At 38.6% G+C, this 13,523-nt stretch overlaps 1 protein-coding gene across 1 annotated transcript; it reads right to left on the reverse strand.

The window, feature by feature from the left end:
- Window positions 1–174: 174 nt before the first annotated feature.
- On the reverse strand, window positions 175–13,523 carry LOC108545415 (paired mesoderm homeobox protein 2A). Its single transcript, XM_017897012.1, has 3 exons — window positions 13,169–13,523; window positions 11,159–11,352; window positions 175–570 (listed from the first exon to the last, which is right to left on the reverse strand). The coding sequence occupies exons 1-3, from the start codon at window positions 13,521–13,523 to the stop codon at window positions 175–177; spliced, it is 945 nt and encodes a 314-aa protein (XP_017752501.1).

Consider the following 13,523-nt stretch of genomic DNA (forward strand, 5'->3'; position numbering starts at 1 on the left):
AAATCAAAATTTCTGCAACCTTTCGCTGAAAGCACCGATGAAAGCATTAGATAACCTATGAAAACGACCCTGTGATGGATCAAGAGCCTGAACAGCATCCAGTTTCCGTTCTGGCGTGAGATATTTTCTATATTTACATAATTTCGCCGGGATGGAGTGGTTTCGTCGGGACGATTAGTAGAGATTCGCGGTTTTCAGAGGCAGCGGGTCCAACAAATATGGCGGTAGTGCTGCCGAGAAGGGCCTGGGGCTACAGGAGCCCCATGTTCCTCCACCGCTGTTGCTTCCTCGTGTATTTGGCGAGTTGCCTTCTGCAGACGTATCGCTGTTATGCTTCACGTTCACTAGATTCGGGTTCGGGATCGGTTTCACTTCGTTCGTGGACATTACGCTGTTGGAGCTACCTGGTGGTGTCGCTGGGCTTCTCGGAGAACGACCTTCTGCTTTTACGTTGCCTCCTACTGGGCTAGAAGCTCCACTGTCTACGCCTATGCCACTCTGGGAGGTGGATTTCTGCTGTGCCAGCCTTTCTTGTTTCCGGAATTTCGCACGTCGATTTTGGAACCACACCTGCAACGATAAAATAACGCTTCTGAAGTTCATAAGACGGTGTACATAATTATAGTTTGACATAGATATTCAGTTTTGGAAGAGAAGATCCTTAAGAGGAATCCTGGAAATCTAAATATCCCTAGATAAAATATCGAAGTACTTTTAAAGCTGAAGAATTCTCAGAACTATGTTACAAGATCCAAAGACTATTACAGTCTACGTATTGCGACTGAAATTCCTAAATTATTCCAACTTATATCTTCGTATTTCCCAACTACCATCCACATTTTCTTCAAATCGATAAATTCCGGTGGCTACGCAATCATCAAAAACCCAGCCAAAAACGTCTCTACGAATCCAGGGAGACAAAGAGGTACAGGGGGTGGCGGAAGGTCGCGTCATGTTCGTGTCCAGCTCGTCAGAGCGAAACGTCGGCGCAGGCAACGCTCGTAATTGGCTCTAGTTGGCCAAATGAAATATTTAACGAATAAAATAAACGGAAAGCGGCGGTGACCTGCATGTTAAAGTAGCGGATTTATTTGCTTTACCGTTTATCTGACCAGCAAAGCCACCCTCCCTCCCTTGCGATCGTCTGTCTCTCCTTCTCTCTCGCCCTCCATCCCCCTTCGTTCGTCTCTCGACGTGTGTGCACGTGGATCCCACCCCTAGATTTTCCAGGGGCGGCTACGTTCAGGCGTCGTAGAGCGGGGCTGAGTGGTAGAAGCCGGGAAAGAGGGGGAAAGGGGTGGATTCAGAGAGTCAGGGGCGCGGGACACCATGATGAACGTGATTGCCCTTTCCGGACGGCAAACACTGCTATTGGATTTTTATCAGCTGCTGCTGCTGCTGCTGCTGCTGTTGAACGGCCGCTGTTCGAGAAATTCGAGCAAACTCTAGGAGCGTTGAACACGTTTCAAACCTTCCCCTAATAGGTCCTTAGATGCTTCTACGGATTAATTGAGCGATGATTTTACGATCCCTTTGTCTAAATTACTTTGGTATACCGCGATGGGGCTGTGTTTCAATTTTGAACCATATCTTCTTCCATTTCTTCCAATTTTTCTAGCCCAATCTTATCGGTCTGAAATTTACAGGAATTTTTCTTTAATTATAAAACAAGATAAGTAAGAAGATCAGTAGCAATTTTTAGTAATTAGCTATTAGATTATTAATCGAGAGATTATATTTTGGTCGCTTGCATTATCAAGGGGTGGATTTAAAAGTCGAATTAATATTTGGAAAAATGGAAGTCTTCTTTAATTCTGAGGTATTTCTAGTGGCAGAGAAGAAGAGGTTAACAAACGTAACGTTCCCCACGACGGCCTAATAAAATTACGTCATCGCCGACCAAAAACTATATAACACACGCAGAAGCCGCGGGTACGTGCCAGTGACAACACTAATAATTCGTATTTGGCCACGGACCAAACCCCGAAGAGACCGTAGCATGTGTGCCGTTGTTTGCCGAACGGACGACGACGACGGCGTGAATTAGGGAGACTACGTGCCGGCGTTAATGTTAAATAAATACGGTACGCCTAAATAAAATGCAACGAGCCGCACCGACAGATGTCCACCTCGTTTTGGATAAATATTTAAGCCTCGCTTTACGCGCTCCGTTGCCTCTATGTCCTTCTCTTCCTTTTCTCCCAATCAGGTGCAGCTTATTTTTCCAAATTCTCCTCTCGGCTACTTCCCTTCAAGAAGAATTAATTTTAGTTTCCCCTTGTCACCGGAAAAGAGTATTCTAATTGCAAGTTTACAGAAAATATGCGTTCGCAAGTTTTCAGAATTTAAAGAAACTTACTTGAGGTCTTTTCGAGTAATCGGGGCAGGATGGGAGCCCCGAAGAGTTGAAGACTTTTACTAATTGCATTCTGCAGTAGGTATTAGAAAATAAATTGCGAGAGTAAAAGTAATATAGGATAAGGAGTGTCGACGGATCCGACGAGCCAACTTTCCTCGGTGATCAGAACTTCGACTCGTAACATTAATGAAAATTGTTACTTCTCGCAACACTCTGCGCCAGAATTTCCTTCAACATCCTCGTCTGCTGGGAAAATTGCTTTCGCGTTGTAACGCGACTCGCGAATCTAAAATAAAGTATGTCCAAGTAACGAATTAATCTGTTCATCGAAATAGATCGAATTGAAGTCACCGGTTAAACGAGAACCTAGAAAACGATCAGAACTAAAAACTTGGCAACTGGACTTCTGAAATATTTCAGGTCACCAAATTCGCAAACAGAAGCGCTAGATTTATGCCGTTTTAAAGTTCCTCGTTCTTCCAAACAACACGCCGTCTTAAAAAGAAAAAAAGAAAATATATTAATCTTCTTTGATTTCCCGACTTATTGTTAGTCGAAGAGGAGAGCAGACGTTTTTAACGCCAATGTACACAGCTTGATAGGGAAAGCCCGGAAGCTTATAGACCAATCATTAGGGATTCTGTGTCGATAGAAACAAGTTTGCGGCGTGTTTGTTCGTTCGATTAACCCTCGCGATTGTGAGTTGTAGTGATTTTCTCCGTCTGGTTGGCTAAGGATTTCGTCGGCTCGCAGCCCTAGGGGCTTGATCCGAACTTATGAACGAGGATCCTGGCTGGAAAACAAGAATATCTCGTTATTGGAATATTATCGAGAAATAAATTCGAAAACTTGAAATCTCATAATCTGGTATTTATCGAATTCGATAAAGTTATTTCATAATTGACGGAATAGTCAGACGCGAGAAGTTGGGGCCTCAGTTTCCGGCGGGAACACTCGGACTTTGGAAATCTTTCGAATTTTTAAGAACTTCCGCTAAACTTTCAAGAATTTGAGTGAGAGCTAAAGTGAAAGTTATAAAAAAGGTATAAAAAGATTAAAAAGCAAACTTCCTGGGAGCTTTTCGTTTAGATAAGGAACTAACGGAAGTGGATGACATAGAGAAACGGGTTTAAAGGTAGGAAATTTCCGGATATGATTTCCGGGCATTAGGATATTGGAGACTTTTAAGATCTCACGCAGACATTGAAAGTGAAAGATGTGACGCGTGATGAGATCAAAGGATTCACTCCTCATACCAGAGGATGTTGAAGCTAGTGAAAGATTCATGGCACGTCCAAGATTCTCTCGATGCGTCACATTAAGCGAGTTATAAGGATATATCCGAAGTGCTGCTATCAATATCACGGCAGCAGGAAGTCAGGGGAAATCACTGTTAAACCGGATCACTTCCGCTTTGACGATAAATCAAATGATTTAGCGTTTTCACATTCTGTTAAATAGCATAAACCAAATCTGTTAACTACACTACTCTTTTAAAACTAAAATATCAAGAATTATCCCAGTTTAGGGCTATTTCCATTACCTGTTTCTCCCTAATTTCTTTTTAATAAACGTGAAGCAATAGTGATGCAAAATGTTATTCAGAATCTCGCAAAGCAGTCAAGTCAAGTTTTAAAAATATCTTCCTTTTAACTTCAATTTTGTGAGTGTTGGTTTTACATGTGTGAATGCGAATGAGGTTGAATAAGTGAAACTCATTTGCTAAGATATAAATATAATATGTGCCAGTGTAGTCTAGTATGAATCATGTTTGGAAAAATGTTCAGAAGAATGTACCAGAATAAAACAGTTATGTGAGAAGCGTCAAAGAAGAATCATGTAATGTATTTAATGATTAATAAGAGTGAGAAAGAGAGAGAGAGAAGAATTTTCTAGAAAGTGTCAATCAATTTCTTCATTATTTAAATATTTTTATCTAAATATACCAATGTGTTAACTATTAAAAAACGTTGAAGATGTTGGTGTCCATTTCTATCCACAAATTTCACTTCATAGTTTCAAATATGTAGCACAATTTATCTAGTAATGTTTATTAAAGAATTTTTGTTAAAGAAATTTCATCTTAGGGGAAATTCTTTGGTGATAGATAATTGATTTCAGGTTTGAGCATTCGAAGGCTAAATAACAAAATTCTGGTAGCTAAGGATTCGTTAAGAGTATTAAATCAGACGTTCGATAATAGAATTGCAGTTGATGGTGATTGCTACACTCTCAGTCGTCAGAAATCGCCTTCTTCAATTAACCAAATAAGTTCAGGATGGAAAAGTATGGCTCTGCAGACGAAATCCTGATTAAGAGATGCATTGGATAGATCGATGCTATTCGGCTTGATGAATAAATCGCTATGGACAGATCTCATTAACTGCGTATCCACTTTCCTGTCTGACCACAATCGTGACGGTCCACTGCCACTGCTTCCAGCTGTGTCCGCCATTAAAGCGAGCCGTATTTTGGAATATAGTCATAATAGTTTTTGCATGTACCGAGATTAGAAAATCGAGCAGGTATCCAAGTTATACGTTTGAGATATTTGGATTGGAGAATCGAGAGTTAATTGATAATTTATAAAATAACTATTGAAATCTTGGGTAAGGAGTACGTGCTGCTTTAATTGTGATTCAATTTGGTATCTCGTGTTGTTTTTTGTATTAATACAATTCCATTTTTAATATCTCTGGATGTTTTTTTAATCACTACATTCCTTTTTGGATGACTTTGCAGAATCTTCGTTTATTATTGAAATCTATTTTTCTATGTCCTTGTTCCTTTTCATTTCAGAAAATCTATCTTAATGAATTTTCATTGTTGCTCTTTCGTTAAAAGCCCTTTTATAGTACTTTTAAACTACTTTTTCCTCTGTTGTAATTCCTTCCTTTGTGCTCTTGAGATCCTTTTTGAGGTACTGCTGCAACTTCTGATTCACTTCAGATGTTTGCTTGAAATCATCTATATGTTAGGGTCTATTTTCAATGTAGAAAATTTCATGGTTTTCCATTTCACCAGATGGTGGAGTGTCTCAGGAAAATCTTGTCCAGAGGAAGTTCGCAGATTGATACATTATTCTTTATCACTGATCCAAGTTAGGCACTGTTTACAGAAATAGTTAATGTCAGAAGGAAACATAATGTCAAGAAGTATCCATTGAAGTCAGCTATTCCCCAACTATGACTTTGGAGAAACTGACAATTAGGGAATATTGATTGGACAGTATTCATTGTGGTCACTATTCACTAGTGGTAGGTATTTGGTCAAGGAATAATAAGCTTTAAATAACAAGTCATTCGTAGAAATCGAAGGCAAGGATTAATTAGAAGCCCCTGTGAAAAATTCAGTGTTCACCCTTCCATGAACCTCGACGAGCAGTGTTTAACCCAAATAGCACTCAATTCCCAGCAAATGCTTTCGAGACTTCTAATAAAGTGCACAAGTACCTTACTATGTATCCAAAATACATACAGTACTAACATTAAAGGGATAATAAATTAATAAACAGATCACACTAATTGCTAAATCAGGTGCGAAAATTTCTGAGTTCAACCATACCAATGGTTGATAGAAATATAGAAGAATAAGAATTTAGATCTCCAGTTAAAGCTACCCATAGTCCTTCATAATGTTTTAATTACAATGATTAAAATAATTATTTGACTCATCTTCATTTTAGACATCAGATGTTAGACTTGGTCTTAGAGATAATGAAAAATCCTTATATCCAAAGTTTTCATTTTAGCAGAATTATTTCCTTGCAAGATAATCCCTTAAACACTTGTTCAACTCTCAGATGACAGTTTTCCACGATTCTTCACTCAAACTGTTTTTAACACCAATTATCCAGCTTAATCTCAACCATCAGCACGATAACAGAGCGGTATCGAAGGAGTTCCAGCCAAACGGGAATACCGTCGCGCACCGGTGTGTTTGCAACACCCAACGTCGTTCTCCGTAGATGATACCCAGCAGGACAGTTTTTAATCACCGTAAGTGGATCTACATAGAGCTCGCAATTACCAGGGCACACTCCGGCCATGGGCCCCTTGTGTATCAGCCACCCTCGGCCTACCAGAGTCGAGCCAGCTCGAATGTTTTCCCCATTTCATCCCTCGGTGCCAGCAAGCCACCCCCTTCTCTTCTCTCCTTGCCTTCCCAACGAGGATCCTTCCGTTCGAAGCGTTATTGCCTATTCCGTCGTTGCTTTTTGATCTTTCCTACGTCTTCCCATTCATTTATCTTTTATTCTTGTAGATCGGACATATTTTTCAGTTTCTTCCAGATTCTCTTTTTGTAGATAGCTTGGCTCTGTTTTCTCTGTTGACAAAAGACATTTGTAATGAATCTTCAACCCAGATTACTTTCTCATTTTTCTTTTGAGGGTGAGATTTTCTTAAATAATATTTTCTAGTATGACGTATGATTAATAGTTATTTATAGTAAGCTAAAAGATAACAGTATTTACTGCTGTCAGGAAGAAGTATCTCTATTTTTCTTCTATGTCTCCGTTTTAATGGAACAGGTCTTTGTGTTTCTTTCCTGCTTCGACCTTTTCCAGTATGTTTTTCTTGATCTTTTTTTTGAGTACACTGTCTTTTCTCACCGTTGAACACCCTTCATCAGAGGCTGCGCCCCGATCACCCTCCTAGAATCAACCCCCTGCACCCCGTGACGGTGCTCGATCGTGTCCCACCGGGAAAAAGAAATTCATGTTGATTTTCCGGGACGCTCCTAAGACTGTCTGCCTCTAAATTACACGATTCTGGTTATTCCCTTTGTGTCTCTTTATTATATCTCTATGGGACTTTCTGGTTCTTCCGAAAAATTGTTATTTTATAAAAATAGGATTAAAGTTGCAATTTATATGCTAATACATAATCATTATATTATGTCAAAGTTAACAAAGAAGAAATTTCAGTGCTTGGACATTTATCCAATATTTTATATCTTACAATATCTAAATTTTCTTTTTTAAATTTTCTTACCTCTTTTAAAAAAGAGGTTGGAAAGTATCCATAGCAAAAGATCCAATGTTATAGTCTATGATGACTTTTCCTAGACTAGCTTCTGCCACGTTTCATTGAATGCGTGTAAGTCTGAAAGTAATCAAAAATAATTCCACCATAGAATTAATCGTACTAGCCAGATCGTTCCACTTCTTTCAATTGAATCCGCACCCTTACGAGCTCGTAAGAGCAACGATTGTTGGTCCAGCAGCGTAACACCAACTTGTTCACCCTCTGCCCGCTTCTGTTCTATGCTACATCCCATTGATGACACCATGGACAGGGGTGCCGGTGTGTCGCGTGGCGACACGTTTCACTGTTCTGAGTCACATGTCATTCCGTATGAATTACAACTCCATTAACGTTCCAGGCAACCTGCGAGCATACATAATGCCAGCGAATTGAACGGATCAGCTTCTCAGCCAAGATGTTGATTTATGGGGAACGACGGAGATGCCTGATCCTTGGGTGAAGGGAGGTTGTACGCCAAAGTGATTGGATTTTTAATCTATATCTTGGAAATCTGTCTTATCCTCTATTTTATCAAATGTATATTCTTCTTCAAAAATTTAAGTTCTTCATCTTTCTCTTCTGTTTAGTCCATTTTATTTGTATGGTCTTAATGGGGTCCATTGTTTGTCTTGATCCAGTTTAAGTGAATCTTCTCTCCACAGAAGAAAATATGTTCCATTCTTTATAAAAATTAAAATTCTTCTTTCCTTCTCCTTATTTTAGGTTGAACTAAATTTATAAACTTATTATTTCATTGATTAGTTGAATGATAAAGATTGCAAAAGGCAATGAAGACTTAAAAGATAGTTAAATCATATCTGTGATTGCATATGCGTGTGTGTTTATGGAAGAAAAATTTTCCAATAGGAAAAGTAAAAAAGGATCTATTAAGATATTTAGTAAAGTTGAAAGCATCTCAAGGGTGGACCTTAGGATACGAATTAGGGAAGACCCGTACTGACTACCCTTCGTCAGGGAAAACCTCTTTGGAAATGGCGGTCGGCCCATGATGCCGCAAACTACTAGAAAATTGATAGTAACTTCGTGTTTAATTATCATGCGTGCATATATATCCACATTTATGGCCTTCAGGTGAGCTAAGCAGAATATCCAGTCAGATGTATCAGAATTTTACATTTTCCTGCATCTTTAAGTCACTGTAATTACTTTTTGAAAACTGAAAAATGAAATTTCTGCAATTAGAAATTCTGCTTTTGTAGAAAATAGATTAAGGTTTTCAATACCTCTAGTTAATAACAGAGTAATTAATTAATTTTTGGCTATTACTATCGTTGCAGCACTAACATTCTGAAATCAATCAAATTAAATAACAATTAGATTAAATAATATCGTGTTCCAAAGACAATTAGACCTGTTTATTCTGGCCATATTTTTCACCATTTCCATCGACAAGATTACATTTTCCCCGGTAACGCAATTTCAGAGCGTTTTCAGAATATGTTACATGGGTGATTAGTGTTACTAGCAATAATGTTTCCCGGTAACTAGATTTACTGGTCGGCAATAAGTGTCGAAAGTGAACAGCCTGTTTCGTAATTAGGGAAATACAGATTTTACGACATTAAACGTGTTCTCGTTGGTAGACTGCAATTTTCATTCTCAGAATATTATACTCGTCCATCTGCGCATCTATGTGCAGGATATTTCAATATTACATGCCAATAAACAGAAAATCGTAGAAGATAATGAGAACAATATTGTCATTTAATGAATGTGATTATATTTTACTTAATATTAATTATTATTTTATTTCATTATTTTACTTGAATAACAGAATTAAAAACATTAGCAATCCATCATATACCCATCGTTTCCATTAAGTTATTGCAATATTTAGAATTAGGAACATGTTCTAAACAGTGAATATTTTGTTTACACGTGTGAACAATTTCTTGCTTAAAATTTGTTGGAAACGGTTAATATATGAATGGTTATTTGCCAGGAAACGTTCAAGATCTAAACGTGTGAAATACTGTTAGTAAACAATGAAATAAAATTGATTTACAACGTGTACGTGTGTCTCTTTCATAATCTATAAAAATCTTCTGTTTAATTGATCACCAATTATGAAACATTCTGTACAATTACTTTTGAATAGTTTCCCGTTATCGTTTGCTTTATGAAAGATAAAATATTTTTCAGATATTTTATAATTTCACGTAGGTACTTAAAAGCTAACAAGTGGCTTACCTCTTAGAGAGGCAACTACTCCAATGTTCAATTTATATCACTTAATAAAGTCTAGCAGAATTTCATTCACATTGTCGACGTGATCGTCATACGAGTAATCCTCGTCACACGAACAGTCTAATAAATTTAATCTGATACGAGAGTTCGGCGTACCATAGCGCCGGGCGACTACCATTTTCCCGCAGCACTAACGTCCGTGATTGGCAAGCATGATTATTATTATACGAGAATCGGAATTAAGAAAGACGTTGGTTCCTGACACAATCCTCGTCTATCGAAGTGGACTATTTTTGGATCCAGACCAGACACCTGCCAAATGTGCATCGTCGAAGGGATCGTTGCATTCATAATGCATGAAGTTCAAACGAAAAATAGGAAGCAAGAAGATAGACGGCAGTCATTCACCTTGGACTCATATATCTCATGGATTAGTACTTCGTTCCCAAGTAGATCATTTTTTAAAAGAAATTCTTCAACTTAAAAGTAACGAGGGAGAGGCAGATTGGTCTCACAGTCAACAACTATAACAAAGTCCTGCAACAGGCAAGAAAATAAAAAATAGAAAATAAACGTATATTTACGAGGTTTTGAGTGAAGTTGAATGGTATCTAGAAAGATCGAAGTAATCGATGATAAAAATGAACGTAATAAGAAATACAGAGAGGAAGTAGAGTAATCGAGAATGGATGGAGCAAAGCAGAAATCCTTGATATCGTTCCCTATAAAATAGAGGAAAGTATCGATCACTAGATGTGAAGAACGGAAAAGCAAAGATCAAGTCGAGCACCATGAAAATCTGTGATAGGAGAGACAAAACGGATACTAGAACAGGATGAAGTATGGATATCGACGCGTCAGAGACCGAAAGAGAATTGGTTATCCGTAAAAGCTCGTGAGAGTAAGCTGCCGAAAATGCAAAACACGTTGATTGGATCATAAATTTTGCGCGTTCGATTCTGCACCATGGTAAGATATGGGGATCTCCCGGCTGAATCTCCAGTGTACAAGAAGTTCAAGTTAATCCGTCACAGGCATTAGACGGTATAATCCATCAAGCAGCGACTTGCAGGTAACCGTGAAAACGAAAATGGGGCTTGTAATGCAATTACATGGCGCCCGTGTTCCGCCATCACCCTTGTCCCTCCGTTTCCGGCCCTCCATTTTAGGTGACGCCAGAGGGAGTACCCTGAAGTAAAAGTGGACGAAAGAACAGCCTATTGCCGGTATTATTTCTTGCTTGGTCTTCTCTGATTGGAATCTTTGTAATCAGCGTGAAATACTTTTTTAACGAAGATCCTTAAACTTGTTACATTTCTGGAATTACACGTTTTGTAAGGGTAGTAACATTGCGAGGGTATTACACGTTTAATTTGTTAACTTTTGCTAGAATGAAACGACAATTTTATTGCTATATTAAATTACGATTGTCGCAAAACTCATGCAGTCGTAAGATCGATGCATTGTAGGAGTAGAACAATGATAATTTGTAGAACAATGATAATTAGTGTATTTTGAATGACTTTTTAATATCTAATCGTGCATAAGGTGAGGAAGTACTTACTTGAACTCTAGCTTCCGTCAGGTCGATCTTCATGGCGATTTCTTCTCTAGTATAGATATCCGGATAGTGTGTCTCTTGGAAGGCACGCTCCAATTCTTTAAGCTGAGCCGATGTGAAAGTTGTTCGTATCCGACGTTGTTTCCTCTTCTCCGCTAACCCATCGTGTCCTGAGTAAGCCTTATATCCTAGTCCACCTGAAAATTCAAAATAGAAAAAATCGAAAATTTGTATAACATTAAATTAGCAGAAACGATTTGGATTTTACTAAAATAGCTCTATATCACTGTCATTCGTGTAAACTCAAAGTTATAAAATTTGGATTGCCTTCAATATTTCTCTATTACAATTGTAAACGTTATACCAATGTTTAACTGTATCCTAATTTTCATCTGGATTTTTCTGAAGTTAGATATAAATATAATTTCATAGACAGCTAAGTTTTTAATTCATACAAACTACCAAGAACAAAAATAAGGTTGATCAAATGCTATAGGGTTACTTAAGATAAGTTTGATTCAACATGAAACTTTTAACTAGTATATCAACTACCTCCTAAATCAATTTATCCAAACTTTCATTCAATCAGTAGCCAAAGACTGACCATTCCGACTGAACGACTTCTAAGTATGACTGATAAAGCACGAGGAAAATCAGTATGGTCGAATTACTTTGTCTAAGAAGAAACGCTTCTGATGATTTCGTGCCTGCGAGGAGAATACAGCTTATAGATTATAGAATATAGGTGAGGATGGCTGGGATAGCGAGCAACGTAACCATAGCAATGAGTGAGTAAAGGGGGAAAGGGCGAGAAAGAGTGAGTCGGGGATAAAGGAAACATGGGATGAGACAGAGCAGAGTTGGGTACAAGAGGAACGAACCGGTAAATGAGGGAGAGACGAAGAAAGAGTGAGAAAGAGAGGCAAGAATACGAAAGAGGAAGAGAGGAAAAGGGAGGACGAGACACATCCATTGATTTTCAGTGCCATCTTGTCGTCGTTTCCAGAGGATATATCGTGCTGGTAGGTTCGTGCATGGAGACGAGCCATCGTGGCAACTTTCCCTTGAGGAAAGAAGGACCACCCTCCTTTTTTCCCGGAAAAGACAGTCCTCTTCGCCCCGCCTGCACAGGCTACCTTCTTCCCTATCTAATTGATCGTCTCTTCGCGAATTCTGCCATTTTAACGATATACGACGTTTGATTTATTCATTCACTGTCAAGGGATGAGAGTTCATTGAATCGACCAAGGGATTCGATTTCGTTCAGTGCATAGAAATCGTTTGGCATCGAGTTTACGGATTTTTCCTTCTCCCGTGGCCTGATCTTATGTATAAACGTGATATCGTTGAATGTAAATACCGAGGGGACCGAATAATTACTTCTCAATTAACGGATATGGAATAAATAAGAGAAAATCAGTAAAATAACGAATAGATTTTGATGACTTTAAATAGTTATTACACATACGAGGACGGTGACGACAGATTTAAATTTCTGAACAGGAGAGGCGTTAATTTCTCACATTTTCAGCAAGGAGATCAAATAATGATTTATGAAGCATAGCAAACCCAGAATGATCCATCATATAACATTTTATGAAGCTTTGTCACGACATTTTTCAACCTTAATAGAAATTGCACTAGCTTCCAAACTATGAAACATAAATTTAGTTAATTTTGCTTTTTGGTAAACGAAATAAATAAGATAGGTCTATTCATTTGAAAACACAGAAAAGAAAGACCAATGGGACCAAAGATTCTAACGAATAAATATCCTAAACCCTATCAAAATGGAGGCAAAATACATAAATTTCAAAATACAAAAGAAAAGAAATATACAACAAATTCCATGTATAGGAGGAGATACAAAAATCTCAAATAATAGGCAAGATAATTAAACTAGGGTGCTAAGTTAAGAAGCAAAACGAGAAACTAAATTTTTCACTGAAGAGAAACCTCCATCTACTTATCATTATCTATATCTTTCTCCCCAAAATAACTAAATGCACTCACTCTGCAGATTAATGGCCGAAGGGAAGATCGAGGCAGCGTGTCGGTGGACCTCTTGAGATCTGGCGGCCATTACCGAGCAGGGGGTTGCATGGGCCCCGTGGTGCGCGTGGGCATGAGAGTGGGTGGTGTGATGGGCCCCCAGCGGCGTGGTGCTTCCAGTACTAGTGGTTCCCGCGTTTCCCGGATAACCAGCAGCCCTCGCAGCTGTATACCGATAAGCGGCCTGGCTCATTTGCGAGCATGAACTCAAGTCCCCGTATCCACATTGCATTTCACTGGCAGCCAGAGCACAGCTAGAAGCCTCGAAACCAGCGGCTGCGGCCGCAGCCGCTTGATTCAAGTAGGAATAATCCAT

The sequence above is a fragment of the Eufriesea mexicana genome, unplaced genomic scaffold (assembly GCF_001483705.2).
Source record: "Eufriesea mexicana isolate 0111107269 unplaced genomic scaffold, ASM148370v2 scaffold440, whole genome shotgun sequence".
NCBI classification, from domain to species: Eukaryota; Metazoa; Arthropoda; class Insecta; order Hymenoptera; family Apidae; genus Eufriesea; species Eufriesea mexicana.